Source organism: Artemia sp. Qi Xiang Cuo, chromosome 1 (assembly GCF_049724085.1).
Source record: "Artemia sp. Qi Xiang Cuo chromosome 1, ASM4972408v1, whole genome shotgun sequence".
NCBI classification, from domain to species: domain Eukaryota; kingdom Metazoa; phylum Arthropoda; class Branchiopoda; order Anostraca; family Artemiidae; genus Artemia; species Artemia sp. Qi Xiang Cuo.
The window spans coordinates 54,383,242-54,406,787 of NC_142794.1; the positions used below are offsets into that span (position 1 = coordinate 54,383,242).

The window sequence follows — 23,546 nt, forward strand, 5'->3', positions numbered from 1 at the left end:
GGAGGTAAGCAGAAAGAGTGTGGGAAAGCACAGGATGGCTGGCCCCCAACCCACCATTGCAGTTCCAGGTTGAAGGGCCACGAAACACAAGACCACCAGTTTGGACCTTGAGGTTCTAGTGTAGTCATACTTACTTTTTTTTAATTCTAAGGTAACAACAATAAAAATAACAACAAAATTCTGATTTCATTAATATAAAAGAAACTGTATTTGTATGGTTATTATATTATATTTTAGTTGCCTTATACCCCTCCCTCCAAATACCTGGAAATAGCACTAACTTATAATAAGCTTGACTCATCAAACAGTGTATGGTAACGAACTGTAAGTAAGGAGCGACCCGGCTCAATAGTAACCGAAACTCTAAAAAACGGAATTTTGATACCAATAGATACATCAAAAGAATCAGATTTTTATACTGATATCAAATATTTAAGTTTCATCACTTTTAGTTCTACCCATCAAAATTTACGCGACTGAAAATATTTGCCTGATTTTCGAAAAAAGGGGGAAACACCCCCTAAAAGCTATAGAGCCTTAATGAAAATCGCACCATCAGGTTCAGCGTATCAGAGAACCCTACTGAATAGAGGTTTCAAGCTCCTATCTGCAAAGTTGTGGGATTTTGTAATTTTTGCCAGAAGAAAGATCACGGATGCGTGTTTTTTTTTTTTTCAGAGGTGATCGTATCGACTCAGTGGTCCTAGAATATCATAGGAGGGCTACTTCGAACGGAAATGAAAAGTTCTAGAGCCCTTTTTCAGTGAAAAAAATGAAGGGCAACTAGGCCCCCTCCCACGCTCATTTTTTTACCAAAGGCACCCGATTAAAATTTTGAGATAGCCATTTTGTTCAGCATGGTCGAAAATATAATAAAGATTTTTAGAAAGTCTTTTAGGATGACTTAATCCCCCAAAATCCCCGAAGGGAGGGCTGAAAGTTATGAACTTTACCCAGTGTTTACATATAGTATTGGCTATTGGGAAGTATGCAGACGTTTTCAAGGAGGATTTTTTTCTTGCAGTGAGGGGGGGGTGTTGGGGGTTATGTGGGAGGATCTTTCCATGGAGGAAGTTTTTATGGGGAGAAGGGACATTGCTATGAAGGGGGCGCTGAATTTCCCAGCATTATTTTAAAAAACGATCCAAAATTAAATAAAAAAATAAACAAGTTTTTCAACTGAAAGTAAGGAGCGACATGAAAACTAAAACGAACAGAAATGATTAAGTATATGACTGCGTTCGCCCCCTATTCAATACCTCGCTCTTTAAGCCAAATATTTTTTAGTACTTTCATAAGAGCTATTTATTCTAACTAACGGCCTTTGTGATTAAGAGGTCATTTTTAAAGAATTGGAACAGAATTCAAACTTTAGCGTAACTAGCGAGGTAGTTACTAGGGAGGCAAACCCCTAATATAAGTATTAAAATACATGGATATAGAAGTTCGTTACGTAAGTTAATTCGTAAGTTACGTATATTTATTACTAATAAAAACGTTTGTAAATAAAATTAAACATCTTTCGAGAAAGCCATTTAACCAAAAAAAAAAGTAAAATTAATATGCAATTTTTTTTTAATTATTCATGTACGGTGAGCCAAAATAGAAACCTTCATCAATTCAAAAACGATCAAAAATAAAATAAAAAAAACAAGTTTTTTTAACTGAAAGTAAGGAGCGGCATTAAAACTTAAAACGAACAGAAATCATTCCGTATATGAAAGGGGCTTTCCCCTCCTCAGCGCCTCGCTCTTTACGCTAAAGTTAGACTCTTTCTCACAACTCTATTTTTTAAAGCAATAAAAACTTTAGCGTAAAGAGCGAGGTTTTGAGGAGGGTACAACCCCTTTCATATACGTAATAATTTCCGTTCGTTTTAAGTTTTAATGTTGGTCCTTACTTTCAGTTAAAAAAAACTTTTTTTGTTTTATTTATAAAGAAAGCTAATTACAAATGGATAAACATAGGACGCTGAACATTTGCACTTGGACGGTATTCAACTGCATTCTCTGTGGAATGACGCAATTCTCTTTCATAAATATTAAAAGAATGAGCTATGAATCCACACTGGATCAAATTTTGTAGTTGAAATCGCTATACATCTTTGCCTTTCCTAATAGTCTCGTGCATAGTTTTTTTTTCTTAAAGTTTCTGAAAAATGGAAACATGGTTTAAAAAAAATTTAGTTTACGATTGTATTTCGGACTTCTTTTTTTTATTATTGATTCAACTGCAATACCAAGGCCAGTTCATTTATTACCCCTATCCGTTCCAGACATACTCCATAGACACAAGTTTGACAATCTAAATGCGGAATGTCTTAGGATTTTGTTTTACGTTCCCCTCAATACTCTCTGAAAGTTTCAACTTAATAGCCATAAATGTTCCTGAAGAATTGCAGATAGGCTATTTTGACAACTTAGATTGTATTCCTTTTTATTTGCAGTCTCTATGATTCTTTCAACCTTGAATATATTTATTCACTTAAATTATATTTTTATAATTGCTTTTATTGTTGGTAATTTTGTCTTTTATTTAGGTAATCTTATTGAAGTAAATGGTAGTAGAGACAAACATAAGCTAAAACAAATGGCTTCAAATTTCAGTTGCAGTGACTATGAAAAAGCTGGAATTTATGCAGATGTCAGCACTGGCTGCAAGGTAAATTGCCTAAATATGCATATTGTGACAATCTTAAAATGTTTTTATAATAGAATAATCCACAAAAGGTATTATGATGTCATTCATACAGTTCAAGCGAATATGGAACGAAGGAATCTGTGCGACTTGCCTCCTCTTAAGGTAGTTTCGTACTCTTTCTATTTGCTAAAAATTGATGCCTATCCTTGGATATGGGAGTCCTGAAGCCGGTCCTGCACCTCTGAGAAATATTACATGAAAATATGTATCTTCCTGCTGTTCAATAACTGTGGCAAATCTATCAGACTTCCAAGAACTAAAATAATTATATCTTAAGCAAGCTATTATTCTCATTAGTCAGATATGCAATAATTTTATATCCGCACTTTCTTCCTTTTAAGGAAAATTTCAGTCAAATAGACTCAAAAGGAAATTTTTTGACAAAAAGTGTCCATTTAAAACAGATAAAAAGGAAATTGAAAGACAAAAAACAAATATTCTAGTAAATACTTTTCTTCATCTTTTCTTTAATCTTGGTTATTATCATGATTTATTTCTCTATCGTTTGCGTTTAGAAAAATGAAAACCATCCGGCTGAAAACAAGTATGGCTTATGGTAAGCAGAATGAAATTTCCTGGCTTTATAAGGTTTTATGGTACGTAGCTCAATTCTTATTCGTAGTAATTTCTGTTCAATTTAGCTTGGTCTTGATAATTCGTTTCGACATCTTTTTGTTACAGTGACCAATAATTGTTTCCTGTTTCCAAGCATGAAAAAGAAAACTCATCGAAAAGTGATCTAACTCCTAAAATTTATTCATTATTGAAGAAAACGCTGATTTTGAATGATTGGAGCACGCCGTTTTTTTTTTTAGAAAGAATCTAAAAATTGGGAAACATTGAACCAAATGTATCGACTTAAACTACGAATATGTTAATGTCAAGCTAAAACTCAAAATCACTGTGATTGCATTGTGTCGAAAAACATGATGAAATTTTCCTTCAAAAGATATTTTCCCCCAGAGTTTGTACTCATCAAACTCCCCCAGCTTTAATATATCCTTGTGTTAATGTGTAATGACGCAAAAACAGATTTCAGTTTTTAAAATTGACATCATGATAATTTATTTTTATTGGGGTAGTCTGAATAACCTTCTTTCACTAATATTTATAGGAGTTTATGACAGCATTGCAAAATGATTATTTCGTTTTTTTCAGGTTGTCCAGCTAAAAAAAAAAAAAAAAAAAAAAAAAAATGAAAATGGCTCTGTGACTAAACAGTGTTCATTCTGTACTTTCATGTTTAGTTAATTGAAATCACCTGTAAAAACAACTGAGTAGCGTTAGTTTTTTTATCCGTTAACTACCTTGTAATATTCCACATTCGTTATTTGTCCATGCAATTTTGTCTAAGAAGTAGTTTCTTCTCAAATATTATGATTAAAGAAGTCTCAGGTTTTCCTTATAGGAAAGTAAGTTGATGTATTAGCGCTTTTTTTTTTTTTTTAATTGAACCCACTGACGGTGGTTGACACAATGCGCACGATTATATCCTTAGGAATGCCAGGACAAGTAAAAAAAAAGAAAGAAGGGAAAGTCATGTATAACATTTCTGAAATTTAACTCTGGTGAATAGTTCATGATGCTCATTGAGTGCCTACTGTAACATAAAATTGGAAACGCCATTTAACTTGGTGTAGGACCCAAACAGGGTCAATACACTCCTACTTCTGCATATTTTCTAAGGAAGCCAAATTTCAGTCTTTTTACGATGACTTACCGGTTTCTAAAAAAAAAAACGAAAAACATTCGTAATCTGGATTTCGTGCAGACAAAATGGAACGTTATCATCAGTGTACCAAATTACACCTGCTTTGAATCGTTAGCCAAAATTGCCGTAAAATAAATGGGAAAAAAGGCACGAGGTGGGCCATATTTTCATATATTTTAACACTAAAAGGAAACTTTTAATTTTAGGTGTACCATATTTGCGAATCCAGTGGAAGATCACATTCGTTTGAGTGCCCCACAGGAACACTGTTTGATCAGCGTTTTCTTGTGTGTACCTGGGAGTATACAACGTCTTGTTTCAAGGCAAAAGATTACTACAGAAGAAATGAAGATATATACACTGGAAAGGAACAGCATGTATATATTTAAGAGTTTATTATTTTTAATATAGAATTAATCATAGTCTATTTTTATACTTTATTTTATACAGTAAAAAATACGCAAGTTATTGTTCATTTAAATTAAAGAAATTTCAACTAGGTTTACGTTGCATAACCAACGTGAAGTGTTGCAGCACCCCTTTGTCGGCTTCAAAGTGTTGCAGGAGCAACACTTTGGTAACGAATCCAAAGAAGGAATTTATAAATGTTATATTGATTTTTCAGCCAATTGAATATTAAGTGTATAGGCTATGTTACCGTGAACGTCCGAAATCTGGTTAATGTTAAGATTCACCAGAGAATGTCCGAAATTCCCTTTTTTCTGCTTGGATTCAATTAGTTTCGCGAGTCATATTTTTCAGTCTTACACAAGCTATCATGGTAAAAATTAAATTTAGGTTAGATTTCACTAGTTTAGGTTAGGTTAGATTTGGTTATCAATACCAGAAATGGGTTGAAAACCTAACCTAACCAAAGGTTAGCCAAGTGGCCGTATAAACCTCGGAGGGGGCTCATTCTATTGGAAATCGGAAGTTCTAGTGCCCTTTTTGCGAGTAAAAACTGATCGGAGGGCAGCTAGCCACCCCCTACTCCCTGTTTTCCCCGAAACGATCCAATCGAAATTTTTAGATAGCCATTTCGTTCCAAAGAGTCAAAGATCATATAACAATGTCTCCGGGGTTAACACAAGACTCCAGAGACTGGGGGCAAGGGTTGTAAGTTATTCCTTGGGGGCATAACAGGTTTTTATGAAAGGGATGGTCGTATAAACTTTGGAGGAGGCTTAGTTGACTCGAAATTAAAAGTTCTAGTTCCCTTTTTAAGAGTCAAAAGTGATCAAAGGACAACTAGCCCCCCCCCCACCCGCACTCTTCTCCCCAAATCCATCCGATCAAAATTTGAGATAGCCACTTTGGTCAAAATAGTCCAAAGGTCGTATAGCAATGCCTTCGTAGTTGAGATACCCCCCCCCCAGAGCCCCAGGCAAGGGTTATAAGTTATACCCCTGGGGCATGTAAGGTTTTCATGGAAGAAGCGGTCAAATAAACTTTGGAGTAGCCTCGCTTGATTGGAAATTGAAAGGTCCAGTTTCCTTTTTAAGAGTCAAAAGTGATCGGAGGGCAGCTAATCCCCAAGGCCCTCTGTTCCCAAAATATATCCGATCAAAATTTTGAGAAAACCATTTTGTTCAAAATAGCCCAAAGATCATATAACATTGCCTCCAGGGTTAACACAATCCCCCAGAGCCTGTTGGCAAGGGTTAAAAGCTTTGCCCCGGGGGCATACGTTTTCATTGCACCTGAAAGTTCTAATGTCCTCTTTCAAGAGTCAAGTGATTGGAGGGTAACCTCAGGCAGGGCTGTAAGTTAGGCGATTCGTCCATTGCTTGCAAATAGTATATGTTGTTGAGAGAGGTGGACCTGTTTGACCTTAACTTTGAAAATGACGAAGGGCATTCAGGTGAGCTCTTCAGAGAATGACGAGGGGAGTGTTGAACTAAATCAGAACACATATAGGTTGTCAATAGGGTTTAGGTTAGGAATGATTAAGTATTTTATTATGGAACTTTCAGGAAGTTATAGGGGAGATGACCAATTGACCAAACAGGTAATACTTACGCGCTACTACTACGACTATTACTACTGCTACTTCTATAACAGCTACCACTACTAATATTTCTATCACTACTGCCCCTACTACCACTACCACTAATACCACTAAAACTACTGCTTCTTTAGCAAAAATTACCAAGACTGATGACATTGAAATTAAAATCAGAGGAAATGTTGAGGGAAAGTTGAAATAAATCAAAACATACTATGTGCATACAGATTGTCAAAAAGGTGTATCAGCAATGTTTTTGGAACGGCTTATCATATCAAGGTGAAACTTCCAGGGCATCATGAGGGGGATGTTCATGTGACCCAAAGGCAAAACGTTCATGCTATTACTACTACTACTGTTGCTACTAACACCAGTACAACACTACTACTGCTATTACTTCTCCTACCACTATTTCTACTAGTATGATACTAGTAGTATTAGAGCTATGAGTATGAAGCTGAAATTTTGAGAGAACGTTGAGCGGGAATTTGAACTAAATCAAAACACACTAGGTGCATGCGAATTTTTTGTAGCTGTGTCGGCCTCAAGCGGCTTGGTGCTGCAATGAGTCGTTAACAGCAGTAGTAGTACTATATGCAAGCAGATTGTCAAAAGGGAGAATATCAAGAATGGATTTGGGTATAAAGTTAGAACTTTCAAATAATGCTTAAAGGGGAAGATTAATTGACCAAAAGGCGATATTTGCACGCTACTAATAATAATACTGCAATTGCTACTTTTACTACTACTACTACTACTACCAGTACTACTACTTCTATTGCAGCTACTTGTAAGGCTAAGAGTTTAAGAAAAAAAATTCAGGAAGTATATGTATATACAGTTGATCAAATGGGCATATCGGCAGTGTCTTAGCAACAGCTAATTGTATCAAGTTGAAACTTCAAGGACTTGATGAGATGGATGTTCAACTGTCCAAAAGGCAATATGATAATACTACTGCAACAACTAGTAATAGTATTATTACTGTTAATACTACTACTAGTATTAATACCACGGGGGGGGGGCAGTGAACAGAATCACAATACGCAGTCTGTATGAAGGTTATCCAAAGGACGTAACTGCAATATCTTAGGAACGGTTTGGTGTGTGAAGTTGAAACTAACAGGGCTTGTTGTGGGGGATATTGAACTAACCAAAAGACAGCATTTGCATCCTAATACTAAAGCTTCCACTCGTACTACTACTACTAATACTACTTCTACCACTACTGGTATTTAAGGCCGTGCCCAGGGGGTTTGTACCCCCCCCCCCTCGGATCTGTTTGTCTAACTCGTAAAAACGCAACAAAAATGGATATAAACAAATTTTTTATGCGTTTTTGAGGATTTTTTTTTGTATAAAACTCCTGAATACGGCCTTGCTGGTATTAAAGCTAAGGCTACTACTATTAATTCTACTGCTACTTCTGCTACTACTACTACTACTAAGGCTAAGGGTATTAAAGTGAAAAATTTGGGGAATATTGAAACAGTACTGAATTAAATCAGAACACAATATGCGTATACAGGTTGTCAAGAGGTCGTGCCAGCAATGATTCAGGAACGGTTTACGGTTGAAGTTAAGACTTTCAGCGTGTGTTGAGGGGGATGTTGAAGAAAACCAAAGGTGCAATGTCCATACTGCTACAAACTATTGCCGCTACACAAGCTCAAGGTATTAAGGATGAAGCTTTCAAGGAACAATTAGGCGGATATTGAACTAAATCAAAACGAATTATGAGCATGTAGAATGTCAAAAGGATGAGACAGCAATTTCTCAAGAACTACTTACATTATGAAGTTGGACCATTCAGGGCAAGTTGTCACAGATTTTGAACCAGCCAGAAGGCACTAACTGAATACTGTTAATACTACTACTATGACTGCTATAACTAATAACGCTAAGGGTATTAAGGTGACGCTTTTAGGGAAGGGGAATGTTTTTTTTTCGTTTCAATGAAATGAAAAAACTATATGCACGCAGGTTTTCAAAAGAGCATATAAGTAATATTATAGGCCACGCAGCAGTATCATAGATAGTAATATCATAGAAACATTTAAAGGAGCTAATTATATTGCAAATTAACGGTTCTAGTGTCCTTTTTAATAGCCAAAAGTTATTCGACGGCAAGCAGCCCTCCTCCCAAGACCATTAATTTTCCAAACATATCCAATCAACATTTATAAATAACCATTTTGTTCAAAATAGTTGATTGGTCCAGTAACTATGTCTCTAGGGATATTAAATATGTCAACCCCGCAGTTACGACATTTGCCCATTATGCTTTGAAACTAAATGTTGCTTTAGAACTAAATCAAAAGGAACTATGTGTATTCTGGTTGCCAATAAGACATATCAGCAATATCTCAAGAACGACTAGGGATAATAAGTTGAAACTTTCAGGGCTACTACTATTACTACTTATGCTCTTACAAATTAACCAAATCAAAAGAGTTTAGCTGTATCCAGGTTGCCAAAGTGCATAGATACAATTTTTTGGGAATGTTATTAAATTTTGCAGGTCAACTTAAGAAGTTATAAAACTACATTAAACAATACTATGCGTATCCAGGTTTTCTAAAGCGTGTGTTATTAAAAACTTTTTGAAACATTTTCTAAAACAAACAAATAGTAAGCCAAACTATGGATTCTTATAACAAAAAAAAGTTTTAAAACATTATTTTCTTTTCCATGAAAAAGACTTTTTCAATAGAAAACGAACAGAAATTAATTTTCAAGGAACAACAAGTTCTTCAAGGAAAAGTATAGAGCTCCACTAAACCCAAAATGAGCAGAAATAAAGTTAAATAATCTTCCTAAAATAAAACTACCACAAATCATCAGAAATAAATTAATGAAAACTAAAACGAAGAGAAATTACAATAAATAACCGAGTCAAACTCAAAACGATCCGAAAATAACATGAGTAGGACTGACACCTCTCATGCCTTCTGAAGACCCGAACAAAATTTGCACTTTACTAAAAAAAGCAAATGAATGAGGATCAGAAGCTTAACAAACATTTGCTGATATTTATTCCTTAAAGTCATAATAACTTTTTGTGGTAAAGCTTTCTAATTAAGTTAATTTGGAATTTAGTAAAAATATTAAGACGCAAATACAAAAGTGTCGAAATACCACTTTTTATTACGATAAAGATACACATCCTGGAGCTTACACAAGCTTGGAGGGAACTTTCTCAATAACCAATTTCCTGGCTAAGTGCGTCAATAAACCGGATGGACGCGGTTGGTTTTTCATATATATACTCAGATTTTTTAGACTGAGGTGGGACTCTTTGACTTGCAAGGTCAACCTCTGCCCGTTTGTTATCGGATTAAGAATACCTTGGAATAGTGCCAGATTATTATCCGCGTCTAAGCTTCTTACTATATATTTATTATAGTTTTCTGAGACTTTTGGTCTACTTGGGACAACCAGTCCCAGTAGAATATATATATATATATGATCAAACCTTGTATCAGTATATGTTAACTGAATAAAAGTATTGTGTTGTAGCCAACCTCTCTTCAATCTACATTTAGTCCCTCGAAAATACCCAGGTGGTACGCCTGATTAGTCCGGTCATTACCTAAGGAACACTACCAAAGCTTAATTACCTTAGGGCAATAGTTTATCTCCCCTATAAAGGGAGAATAAAGGTATCAACCACAACCTCACCTAAATACAATAAGAACCACCTTACCACAACTGGTGGCCGTTGGAAAAACTGGGTCGAGAGGGCTAGATAAAAATAGTAGATTAAAATAAAATGGTAGATTGAAGTAGATTGAATAAATTTACCAGAGGAGAAAATAACAGATGTCAGATAAAGAAGAGTTTATCGAAAAATTGAAAATTTTCGACGAACTAAACTGAATCGTTTGAGGATAAGGTCAAAGAGCAATGCGTTGCAGCCAGATTAAAGGGAAGAGCCCTTAAACATTTTGAGGCAATTAAGGAAAAAGAGCCCAAGGACATCAGCACTCTAATTGAATCATTTAAAACAATGTTCATAGAGAAAAGAATCTCCGAGAGGCTAAGAACAGAGGTAGTGATATTCAATACCTCAACTAGTATCAGGGAAATGGCGACAAAATTTGTAGATCTGTATGCTTACAGGTAGAGAAAGGCGGAAATGAGGAGACAGTACAGAAAGTACAATTACATACTTTTACCCAAGGGTTGCCAAAAAAGCTATTAAGACTAATATTATCACGGAAACCTGAAAATTTAGAGCAGGCTATAATCCTAGTCGAAACAGAAGTAAAAATTTAAGAGGCTATTAAAAAGTTTGATCAGATGTCAATAAATAACACAGGAACCCAAGAAAGTATAAAATAGGAAAGGGGACAGAAGCAGGTAAATTCTGAGGACCAAAATCGTGAACCAAAAAGGTGCAACGGAGGCCGAGGGTCGCCGTCTAGGGAAATAGCTGACAGATTCCATGACCTTGAGAGATTAGCAGCTAATAACTTCAGAAAAAATGGGCACCCACCTCCAAAGACAGATAGTTGGGGAACCAACAATGACAGATCAAGAATATTTAGAAATAACCGGGAAACCAACAAACAATTTCAGGAAAAATTTAATTGCTATTATTGTAGCAAACCAAACCACTATGCAGCAGATTGCTGGCATAGAATACGCAAAGAAGGCCAGACGTACAAGACAAAACACCACCTCAGAACGCAGGGGGGGTAGAAATTTAGGAAGGCAGGGAACAAATAATACTTGGCAAACACCTAATAATAGTCCTGAATTTAGGCATAGGAGGCAAACGGTTAACAATACACAGGGTCAAAATAGCAACGCTCAAGAAAACTGGGACAACCCCAGAAACTTTTGGTCAAACAGTGGGCATTTAAACGAAAAACCAGCCTGTAAGGGTCGACAGAGCTGTTTCTTTACAAAGACCCCTATATAGTTTAGAATGTTGTGATACAAATGCAAATAATAATAGTCTACCGATTTTGCGTTGTTTTAAAATTGAGTGTTTTCAAAATTTACCATGCTTACTAGATATGGGTGCATCTAAATCATTAATTCGAGAGGAAGTTTTTAAGAGGTTTCCTCCTAGTGTCAAAAATCGCGTAATCAGATGCCAGAATACCCTGACATTAGTAACAGAGCACAAGCTAACAATTTTGGGGGAATGTGCATTAAAATTTAGCACAGGGGATAAAGAAATAACAGTAACGGTGATAACATGCAATTAGCTACCATTTCCTTGTATTCTAGGAGAAGATCACATATGGAAATAAGGGATCGTATGGGAATCCATATCTAATACAGTAACCATAAGCCAGGCAAATTGAGCTAATAGGCAAAATTGAGTAACAACAGATAAAGAGAGTGACGATTCGAATTATAACCTAAAAAAATGGAAAGATCCCAATAAAATGGGGAACAACAACACAAGCTCCAACGAAATTAAATACAAAAGAAGGAAAGGTTAAAAGAACGGATGCCATGATAGGAGGATACACCCTAAAAGAATACCCCACAATTTTCATGGAAAATCAAGTTATTAAAATTGAAAATGGTATCACATACTTAAAACTATCAAATCTAAGTAATAACAAAGTAAAGCTGAACCAAATAGAACGTGAGTCAGTGGAAAAGATTTTAAATTCAGAAATAAAATCTCTAAATAGCCCAGAATTAAGCATAAATTTCACTAACCACGAACAAATATTGTCATCAAAACCGCAACCACAAGAAAAGTATGGAGTGTCGAAAACATATTTTTTGCAACAACTTGATTTAAAGAATTTACCGGAAAACGTAAAAACCTGGGTGGAAAATATTCTTTGGGATTTTAGATGGACTTTTGCAAGACACAAAGCGGATTACGGATTAACTCACTTAATCACGCACAAAATATCAACACAGGGTCTTCCAATTAAAAAGTCACCGCATAAAAGACCTTATCTTTTAAAACCATGGCTGGACAGCCAAATAAAGGAAATGGTAGAACAGGGTATAATTAAAGAAAGTGTTAGTGATTGGTCTTTTCCACTAGTAATAGTCAGAAAAAAAGATAACACCTGGAGATTATGTATAGATTTTAGAGCGCTAAATGCAGTCACGGTAAAAGACGTAATGAAATAACCAAGAATTGATACGGTTTTAGATTCTCTGGGAGGTAAAAAATACTACACTAGTTTTGACTTAATAGCAGGATATTGGCAAATAGCTCTAGATCCAAAAAAAAAGCATAAAGCAACAGTAATCTTAGACGATGGAAGAACGTTCACATTTGAACGTATGCCTTTTGGCTTATCATTTAGTCTAAATTGTTTTAGTCGACTTATGAATTTGGTGTTAAAAGATAACGAACTAGGAAGAAAAAAAGATACCTTGGCTTGTTTAGATGATGTAATCTTGTTTAGTGAAAACTTCGAAGACCACTTAGTTGGACTTACAAAATACTGGAAAAATTCGAAAAAGCAGGCTTAAAATTAAAACCAGAAAAGTTAAAAATAGTAGTGCCAAAACTAGTTTTTCTTGGACATCTGATAAACCAAGGTACTATTTCACCAAATCCAGAAAAATTTACAGTCATAGAAAATTTACAGCATCCTAAAGATCAAAAAAGCTGCAGATCAGTTTGTGGTTTGTTAGGTTATTTCAGACGATATTAAAAATTATGCAACAATAGCACAACCTTTGACAAACCTTTTGAAAAAATCAGGTAAATTCGAATGTCCAACGGACGCAAAGCCAGCGCTGGATGAAATAAAAAGGCAATTATTACAGAAACCAATACTTAAACTACCAGATTTGTCACAAGACTTCTGTTTAAAAGCAGATGCGTCGTTGTACGGAATTGGAGCCATATTATTAAACATAAATTCGGAAGGAGTAGAACCAATAATCCAATACGCCAGCAGGTCACTGACGGAGGCAGAAAGAAAATATTCGACGGTTGTAAGAGAATGCCCAGCAGTTACAGTTTTTACATAATATTTTCGACAATCTTTACTTGGAAAAAAATTTATTTTAGGCGTAGACCAAAAATCATTAATTTGGCCACATACGATGCAAAATACTTCAGCACGGCTGACACGGTGGATACTATGTCTGCAAGCATATTCATATACCCCTATATATATAAAGGGCCGTACAAACATTTTACCAGACTATTTGTCACGAAATCCTGATACGGAAGGAAATTTAATAACAACCATCCAGAACGAACTGGAAGGGGTAGAAATACTATCTAATGAAAATATTCCGAATCATCAAGATAAAGAGGACTTTTGTTTAGCGATGAAATCCTTTTTATGAAAAGGAACGGAACTGCCAGAGCACTTTAAACATTTTTGAAAGACTTAGATAATTTTGATCTAGATGAAAGTAAAAATCTTTTGGCAAGATATTACAGACCATCGCAAGAATATAGAAAAAATGACTTAAAATTATAGCCTAGAGACTCGTAAGTTCCCAGAGAAAAAAATAAACTCAGATCTAAAGTGACATCATAGCTTCCTGCACAAATTTTGTCTCCGGGACGAAACAAAACTTCGCGAATAATGTTCTGATAGGACTCGTCAAAAAGAATTACGTTTCATAAAAGAAATTAATTATTGCCTCGTAACTTTTAAATAGGTGTAGTGAAACTAATTAAATTGTACATATTTAGAATCACTATTAAAAGACGATTCTTTTGATATGTATATGAAAAAAATATTTTGGGGGATATTGAAAAAAAAAACGAAGGAGGTTAGTCTACTGAAATAGGGTCATTGGAAGGTAGCAAATTTGGAGTGAGCTTAATTACTGCTGGTCTCTCGTTGTTAAGTAAATGCGAAGCATCTACTGACCTTTGACTTTCTGAGGTGGCACTTCCGGTCAAATTTGAAAAAAAATTTGTTTTGAAGAAATTTAAAAATAATATTAATAAGAAAAACAGCAAGAGTTTACATTAAGTCGAGACACATATAAGCTAGCTGTAATCTTATTATAAATAGTAGAAGATATAACAAATGAATACTTACCAAACAAGGACAGAAACACCATTAACAGAAATAATCAGGGCGAGGAAATTGCAGGTGAAAGACACCAGTGACAGGACCGTTTGCATTTAAGAATTAAAATTTGCTAAACTTCTTGTCATTGGGGGGGATCCACCAAGCTAACCAAATGTATATCAGAAATAAAGGTCAAATTCGAGAAGGTTTGAGCTGAATGTTCGGGCAAGATTCTAGGACATGCTAGGATAATTAGCATGTTCCGACAATTTTGCCCGTGCACTAAACCCATAAACCTTTAAAACAGGGTAACAGTAAAAAATATCACGAAAGGGACAAATTGCACTTAATTACTATATAAAACTAAGGCAAAAATGAAACTGGGGATAAAAACCAGACGCGAATAATATAAGAGATTATAGAGAAACCGCAATGGGCACTGATAATCCCTATCTCTAAACAAAATTTGGCACGAACTAGGCATTATTTTTTTGTGAAGTACCATAGACAAAGAATATGTGATTGCAATGAAAACCACACAATTTTAGGGAAATCACGATATCGTAAAAATTACATCTTTATGTAGAAATGAGAACTAGCAAATGTGGGTCAAAACTTAATTAAAAGTGTTCTAAAAATCAGCTGAAAAATACAGTACTTTTCTAACACAAACACTTTCGGGCGGAGAAATTTTAATAATTTCAAAAAAATACAGGTTGCGACAATAAACACCCCCCCCCACAACCTCTTAAAAATAAGGGAATGACAAATTTGACTATAGAATGGCAATCAGAGTTAGAAACTTGTAAAGTTATTGAATAAAACATGTAACACATAAATATAGGCTTAGAAAGACCTATTGTACTGAAAAAGCGGAAAAAGACTTGAAAAAAAACCTTTGGATTCATTGAAGTAAATAATCAAAAGAGAAGGAAAAAAGGGTTCAAGTTCAAAAAATAGCCAGACGAATTTAAAGGAGAAGAAATTGAAAGGAGTCAGTTAAACTCTGTTATACGTGCATAGTGAACTGACCAAACGAGATTAGTACGAAATAATTGTACTAAATAAGTACAAAATAAGTAGCATTAATACTACGGATCCACCGTGACAATAGTTAACTCTGGCCGAGATTAATAGAAATATTGGAGATATGCTCCAAGTAGACAGGAAAAACTTTGCTCTCTTATGTGGAAGCCGTTTTCAGAAAAATGACTAGCATGACATGAAAAATTTAAAGAAGGCCCCTTATTAGCCTTAAGGACTTAAGTTGGAGTTGAAACTTAAGACAAGACCACTAAAAGTTGGGAAGTTAAAGTGAAAATAGTCATTATCACTTGTATGTAAAAAAAAAAAATTAATAACCGTGTGCCGAGAAGGCAAGGTATATTTTCTGCAGAAGGGCCACTTTGTTTGAGAACAGAATAGCCCAAGAGGAAACTATGGCCACAAATAAAAAAAAGTGTGGCAACTCTATAAATAATTAATTATTGTATGTGCAGGTTCATAATAGTCCTTTTAGCTGTAGCCGATGACAAGAGGACCTGGAAACATTGTAAGGAGCTACCAGAAGGTAGTCCTGGTAAGAAAATTTTCAGAGTACAGGCAGGAGTCAATTGATAATGGCATAACAAGTATAAGGGGAACAGCAAAATTTTTTAGCTTATCAGATCTAAGCTGTAAATGGAGCAATGTCTCAAAAGGACATTAAAGCTGAAAAAAAGAGATTACAGACAAATACATTTTTTGCTAACTGTCTCAATTACCTGAAAATTCAAAAAGAATTAAAAACCTCAAAAGTTTGAATAAACAAACAGGCATATAGTAAGCTAATGAGTTGTAAAGTTGTAAAATAAAGATAAGAAAATGTATATAGTCGTATATGGAAAAGTTATATAGCGCTAACAAATGTTGTTGAGAAAATATATAAAGTTATAAAGATATTTTGAAAACCCTTTATAAATATGGAATTGTTATCATACAAAAAAATTGTAGATATGCGCATTTTAATAGCAAAATCATGTTATATGAACTATTGCCAAGCCCTTATATAGAGACTAATCACAGTTATTAGTTATAGTGTATAAATCTATTTGTTGGAGTTGATTTTTTTTTGTATATATTTTAATTGCAGTTAAGACTTATCAGATAAAAGTCTTGACGGACTTATTTAAAGTTGTACAAACAAAAAATATTTAATAAATTATTAGGGTACATAATTATTATTTGTTTTAACAATTAAGTTATGTATCAACATAACTTCTGTTATATATATATATATATATATATATATATATATATATATATATATATATATATATATATATATATATATATATATATATATAACCTAAACTATCCATGTAAATATAGTGAATTAATCTGTTGAGTATTTTTGTTTTTTATTTTGTTTTTTATATCATTCAAGAAGTATTCTACATTAATACTTTATAAGGCATTAACAAAACACTAATTGGAAATAATTCCAATGCTAGTCTATACAGTGTTTTATTTTTTTAATACTTTAAGTTTTAACCAGTAGTTAAATATCGTATCTAGTTTTGCGACTTAAAAAAAATACTTGTGTAAGTTTATTACACAGTGCTTGTGTATATACTATGTTTTTATTTACTTTAAGTTTTAACTAGTGATTTAATGTTATATTTAAATGTTTGACTTGTCATAAATGTTGACGAGTCAACGTATAAATATTTTTATTGTGAAATATTCCGTTAAGTATTAAGTTTGAAAAGTATAATCCAGAGTAAAACGAGAGAAAATAATTAAAAGTAATTATCCTTTACAAAATATAGTGTTTCTTTTTAATATATATGTAACACTTTGTTTTTTGTGTATTCTAATGTGAATATTTATTTTAGATACAGCCTAGTTTTTTTTTTAAATCAAATTTTTGTAACATCCTGTCGGATCCATTTTTTCAATCATTTTTTTACGCATTTTTGGAAAGTAACAAATTTCGAAGCCAGTTCAAATGTAACCTGATACTAACATCTCATACCATCAGAAACCAAACCATACCTGATCAACTGATATTTTGGAAACTGTATGCAGTATTACAGACTTTACTACAAGTTCATCAGAAAGTGAGGCAAAATCAGAACTTAATTTAGGCCTAGAGAATGTGCTACATAGCTTAAATGGCTTAGATTATTGAAAGAATGTGAAAATAATTTGTGCTGGAAAAATATGTAAAAATTTTAAAACCAAAAATATTATTTGTAATTTATCCAAGGCATATTCTAATCCTGAAAAATTAACGGTTTATCAACCATATCTCACAGACAAATTAAATTATTAATGGGAATTAAATTTAATCTCAAATAATTCATAAACGTTTCTAATATAACTTGAAATCTAATTTAAGCAGAACCACTAATATAATACTTAAGCTGCTTGGGGTCAAGCTAAAACAGAAGATGCATATGAAAAGGGTAAAAAGAGTACTTTCCAGTCCTAGAGACAGAGAAAAAGAGAAACAAGGATGAACTTCAAAATTAAAATCCTTCGACAAAAAAAAGAACATGGCCTATATTTGACCATAAGCATGACCCTAAGGAAACCCATTGAGGGTATATGCACATAATGACCCAAAGATGGCAAAAATACAAAAGTTTCGAAATACCACTTGTTATTAAAATAAAGATACACATCCTGGAATGTGTAAGCTTGGAGGGAACTTGCTCAATAACCAATTTCCTGGCTAAGTGCGTCAATGAACCGGATGGGCGCGGTTGGTTTTTCATATATATATACTGAGATTTTTGAGACTGAGATGGGACTCTTTGACTTGCAGGGTGAACCTTTGCCCGTTTATTATCTTATTAGAAATACCTTGGAATATTGTCGAATTATTGTAAGTGTCTAAGTATCTAATTATATGTTATTATAGTTTTTTGAGACTTGTGGTCTACTTGGGACAACCAGTCCCAGTAGAATATATATATATATCATCAAACCTTGTATCAGTACATGCTAACTGAATAAAAGTATTGTGTAATAGTCAGCCTTTCTACAATCTAAATTTAGTTCCTCGAAAAATACCCAGCTAGTACGCCTCATTAGCCGGTCATAGACTAAGCCACACTACCTAAGTTTAAATACCTTAGGGTAATAGTTTATCTCCCCTATAAATGGAGAATAAAGATATCTACCACAACTTCACCTAAATACCATAAAAATCACCTTACCACATTTTTACTTATTAAAGTTAAAAAAGTGAAACATTTAAAATGTGTTTTGTTTTCAGTCCTCTATCGTTTTTCATGTGCTAATTTTTCCTTTTTAATAATTTTTTTTTTACAGAAACATCATCAACTTTTGATATTTCTAGTATAATCAGTAGTTTTCTTGTATGACGCCGAACTACAATTTTGACTCAAAAGGGACAAGAGAACATTCTAAACATACTTATATTCTATGCAAAACAATATTGACTAGTGTTTACTTTTTGTGGCGCATGGTACCCACCAAAGAGTATGACATACAGTAAGCAAACAACACTTGTGATTTGGGCAAAACTAAATGAGGAGGGGATCAGTTGAAAACTCCTTATGAAATCTCACCATTCTATGATGAGTAATAGTTGAGTTATGGTTCACAGCTCAGTCCTCATCTGAAATTTCGATTCTTCTATTATTTTTTTTTCTTGAATTTGGAGCTATGCCCTTCTAAAACCTGCATGTTATATTTACCAATATTGCCGCATTTCGTACCCGTCTTGGTACTGGATACAGGCATATACACTGGAATTTTTTAATCTTGGATCACTGATAAACTAAATCTAAAGGGTTTATAATTTAGTATTTCAAGGGGTTAGGCGACAAGCCCGCAGGACTTTTCTAAAAATTAATTACATAAAACTATCAAAAAAGAAGTTTTTTTTAAGAAAAGTCAGGGCCATATTAAGCCACCAGCAGAAATAAATTCCTATAATAATTCGAATATCAAAACGACCAGAAGTTACTAATAAAGAATAAAAGAAACACAAAACGAACAGGAATTAAAATAAACCGTCACAGGAAACAGAGATAGCAGGTGTTAATATAGATGAATATATAAATCTTAAAACAAGTGAAAATTAAATTGAATTTTCAAGTCAAATTTAAAACCAAAAAATTACTACAAAAGGGATTTTGGATACTGCTCTATTCCCCCCTTCCTTAACCGTAAATGCTTAGAGTTATTGTGTCATTTTCGTTTCATTGAAAACTATATGCAGCTTGACCACTATGCTTTTGTTTTTCATAACATCGACGACAAATAAATATATAAATCACTATAATAATCAAGATGATTAAAAAGAACTAACAAAAATAAACTTAATATTTAATATATAAAAATATCAATTACTGGAAACTAAGCAATTGAACATTTCTTTTTCGCAGTCATCTCTACTGTTATTTTCCAATGTTGTAAATTAAAAAAAAAAAATTTTGTAAAATATTTCGTTTTCAGAACAGCGCAAATGACGCAACAGACTTTTGCTTTAGACTTTTACGCTAAAGGAATGGGGAAAAGGGCAGTAGCCAAACTCATGTTTGTAAGAATTTTTGTTTATTTTAAGTTTGACCTGAACATTCAATTTAGTTTTTGCTCATTTTAAAATTTATTTATTAATCTATATTAGGACCTGTTATCTCTGTAACAGGTAGACAAATTTTTGATAACTTTGATGCAGATAGTCTTTTGATTTAGCTCAACATACCCCCCAGTCCCCAAAATTCCATCTCAATACCCTTAGTCTTTTCGAACACACCAAGGATCAAACATTTCCCCCTTTCCCAATGATAAATCACGTATGTTAAAAATGGGAAAATCGGATAATTTACAATCTTCGCCCAAGGGGATGTGAGGACAGGGCATCCCGAGAAAGATAGCTATTAGACCTTGTGACTATTTTGAATAAAAAGACTTTTTTAGATTTCTATCAATGTAAAGGGGAACATCCAAAACGGACCGAGGAGGGGTGCTTGTTGCTCTACACTGCTTTTCAACTTCCCTCCCAACGTGATTTAAAGTTCCACTTTTATACCCTTAGCCATTCCTTACATATTGCTATTGTAGTCTTTTGACAAACCTCCTGTATATAGTTTGTTTTGATTTTGTATGACATCCTCCTCAACATTTACTAAAGGTTTTATCTTAATACCCTTAGCCTTTTTGGAGACCCGGAATCAAGCATACCCCTTTTCCCAATAACCAGCCTTATATATAAACAATGGGCAACTTATATAATATACAGAACTTTTCCCAGGGACTCTTGGGAGTTTTGTAATCCATGGATATAGTTATTCGACTATTTTGAACAAGATGAATATCCGAAAAATTTGATCAGATGTATTTGGGGAGATTGCAGCTAAAAAGGGCATGAGTGAGGACTGGTTGCCCTCCGATCTTTTTTCAACATTCCCCTCAGCTTGCCCTGAAAGTGAAAAACTCAATGTCCTCAGCCGTTCTGGAGATATCGTAGATACACCTTTTTGAAAAACTGGATTTACATAGTATCTTTTAATTTGGCTAAACATGCCCCTCAATATCTCGTGACGCTTCACCTTAATACAGATAGCTTTCTCGAATACACTCATTATCAAACATTCCCCTTTTACTAACGATAATTACTGCAATTAAAAAGGGTAAATTGTATAATTTACATATCCTTGCCCTGTGGTTTTGGGAGGCATTGCATCCCCGGAGGCATAGTTACTACACCGTTTGAACAAATCACTTATTCAAAGTTTTGATCAGTATTGAGAGGAGGGAGCATCTTAAAAGGGCAACAGGGCTTGTGAGCCTCCAATCACTTTTCAAAATCCCCCCTCAACAAACCCTGTAAGTGCCAACTCGATATCCTCAGCCGTTCTTTAGATATTGCTGATACACTCTTTTGACAGCCAGCATGCACATAGTATGTTTTGGTTGTGTTCGGTATTCCTTTCCAAAGCTGTGGAGGGTTATATCATCCTCATAGACGTAATTGCTCTATCTTTAGACTATTTTGAGCAAAATTGTTATTTCAGAACCTCGATCGAATGTTTTTAGAGACAGGTCAGCTAAAAAGGACATGAGGAGGCTGGCAGGGCTTCAACCACTTTAAAACATCACCCTAAACACATCCGTCCTGAAAGTATCAACTTAACACCTCAGCCGTTCATAATATATTGCAGAACCGCCTTTGAGATAAACTGGATGGACATAGTGGCTTTTGATTTAGTTTAAAATACCCCTCAAAATTCTCTTAAATTTCGGAAGTTTCACCTTAATATCCATGGCCTTTTCAGATATACCCAGAATAAAAACTTTCTTCTTTTCTTAAGGATAAACCCTGCATGTAAACTACGGATACACTGCATATCTTATAATCCTTGCCTCTGACTGTGGGGGTGTGGCATCCCTGGAGACATAGCTATTTGGCGTTTTGACTAGTTTGAACATAAATACAATTACAATTTTTCAACCATTGTTAAGGAGAGGGGGCATATAAAAAGGGTAAGGACGGGGAGGGACTGTTTGCCCTCTAATCTCTCTTTAACATCCCCTCAACATACCTTGAGAGTTTCAACCTAACACTCTCAGTCTTTTTTTTAGATATTGCTGATATTCTCTTTTCACAACCTGCGAGGACAAATTGTGCTCGACATTCCTCTGAACATTTAATTGAAGTTGCACCTCTAACATACCCTCTTTTATTAATAAAAAACTTATTTGTTAGCCATAGACAACTTGCATAACTTACAGCCCTTGAACCGGGGGCTGGAGAAGAGGGAGAGGGTTGTGAACAGCAGAGGCATACTAATTTTTTCTTTGGACTATTTTGAAAAAAATGGCTATTTAAAATTTTTGATCGGATGCATTTGGGGAAAAAAGGGCGTGGAGCAGTTGCCTTGTGATCGCTTAGAATCTTAAAAATGGCAAGGGAGCTTTCAAAAATGGCTATCTCAAAATTTCAATCGGATGCATTTGGAGAAAAGGGAGAATTTAGGGGGATGGGCTGGTTGCCCTCCAACCACTTTCCATTCTTAAAAAGAGAACTAGAACTTTTAATTTCCATTCGAATGAGCCTTCGAAGTTTATGAGATCACCCCTTCCATAAAAACTTTGTACGTTAACAATGGGCAACTTGAATATCTCACAGCCCTTCCTTCGGTGGCAGTGGCGTTTTTCAGCCCTGAAGGCATAGTCTTTTGTCCTTTGGACTATTCTGAACAAAATGCCTGTCTCAAAACTTTGATCTGATTCCTTTGGAATAAAAATGCATTACTTTTCCCCAAATACTAAAACTATTGCTTCGTATATACTGCATCAGTTGTCTGTACATTTTAAGCAAAAATTATTTACGTGCCTTAATTAGCCTAGGTCGAATATTACTTCTTCCTAAAAACTTTTGTGTAAAAAACTCGGCAGTTGATTAAGATAATTCCACTGGAAAATTATACAAAAGATAAACTTTATTTTCAAACAATACTCATACTTAAAATGAAAAATTGTATATCCAGTATATAAACAGGTGGCGACAAATATCCGTTATCATTAGTCATGTTCGTTGAGGCAAAAACCTTGTTTTACAGTCGATATTTATCAAATTGTCTTAGTATCAGTGTTTAAGGCCTTAAGGCATTACTTGTATGAAAACTTGACCATTCCCGCAGTTTACAACCCCGGAAAAAATCCTGACATAAACTCCGGTGGCATCCATGCCCAAACATGACGTCAAATGAAAATGAGATGTACAACATTGAAATTACCCTAGTTTCAGACCCTTCACAAAGACTTACAGTCCCCTTTCTTGAAAAACAAGGAACATCACATTGTTCGAAGCCCAGCACTGATTTTTTAGTTTTTTCCCCCTAGTTTTAGCAAACTCCAGTAAGATATTAAAGAGACAACTAAGGATTTGAATGAAAGTTAATGTTAACTACCACATATTTGGGTAGACTGAAACGAATGGTGTCACGTTTGAGGATTATGTGCCAATTCCAGAATAGAGTTAGGCAACTGGTTACTTCTTCTTGAGAAAAGTGTTATTAATAGAAATTGCTCAAATAAACATAAATTCTCTTGGACGCATAGATAAACCACCACTTCAGGCTGTGCCACATGGAATTAAGACTTGATATTTTCTAAATATTATAATAGAATG

The 23,546-nt window shown here is 34.4% G+C and overlaps 1 protein-coding gene across 2 annotated transcripts in view; it reads left to right on the forward strand.

The window, feature by feature from the left end:
* Positions 1 to 4,873, forward strand: part of LOC148956485 (uncharacterized) — a 40,623-nt gene extending 35,750 nt beyond the window's left edge. For both annotated transcript variants that reach the window (XM_089095567.1, XM_089095557.1), the window contains exons 4-5: positions 2,540 to 2,661; positions 4,618 to 4,873. In XM_089095567.1, the coding sequence (XP_088951693.1) occupies positions 2,540 to 2,661; positions 4,618 to 4,800 (305 nt within the window). In that variant the 3' untranslated portion in view covers positions 4,801 to 4,873. The remainder of the gene's footprint in view (positions 1 to 2,539; positions 2,662 to 4,617) is intronic.
* Positions 4,874 to 23,546: the final 18,673 nt, after the last annotated feature.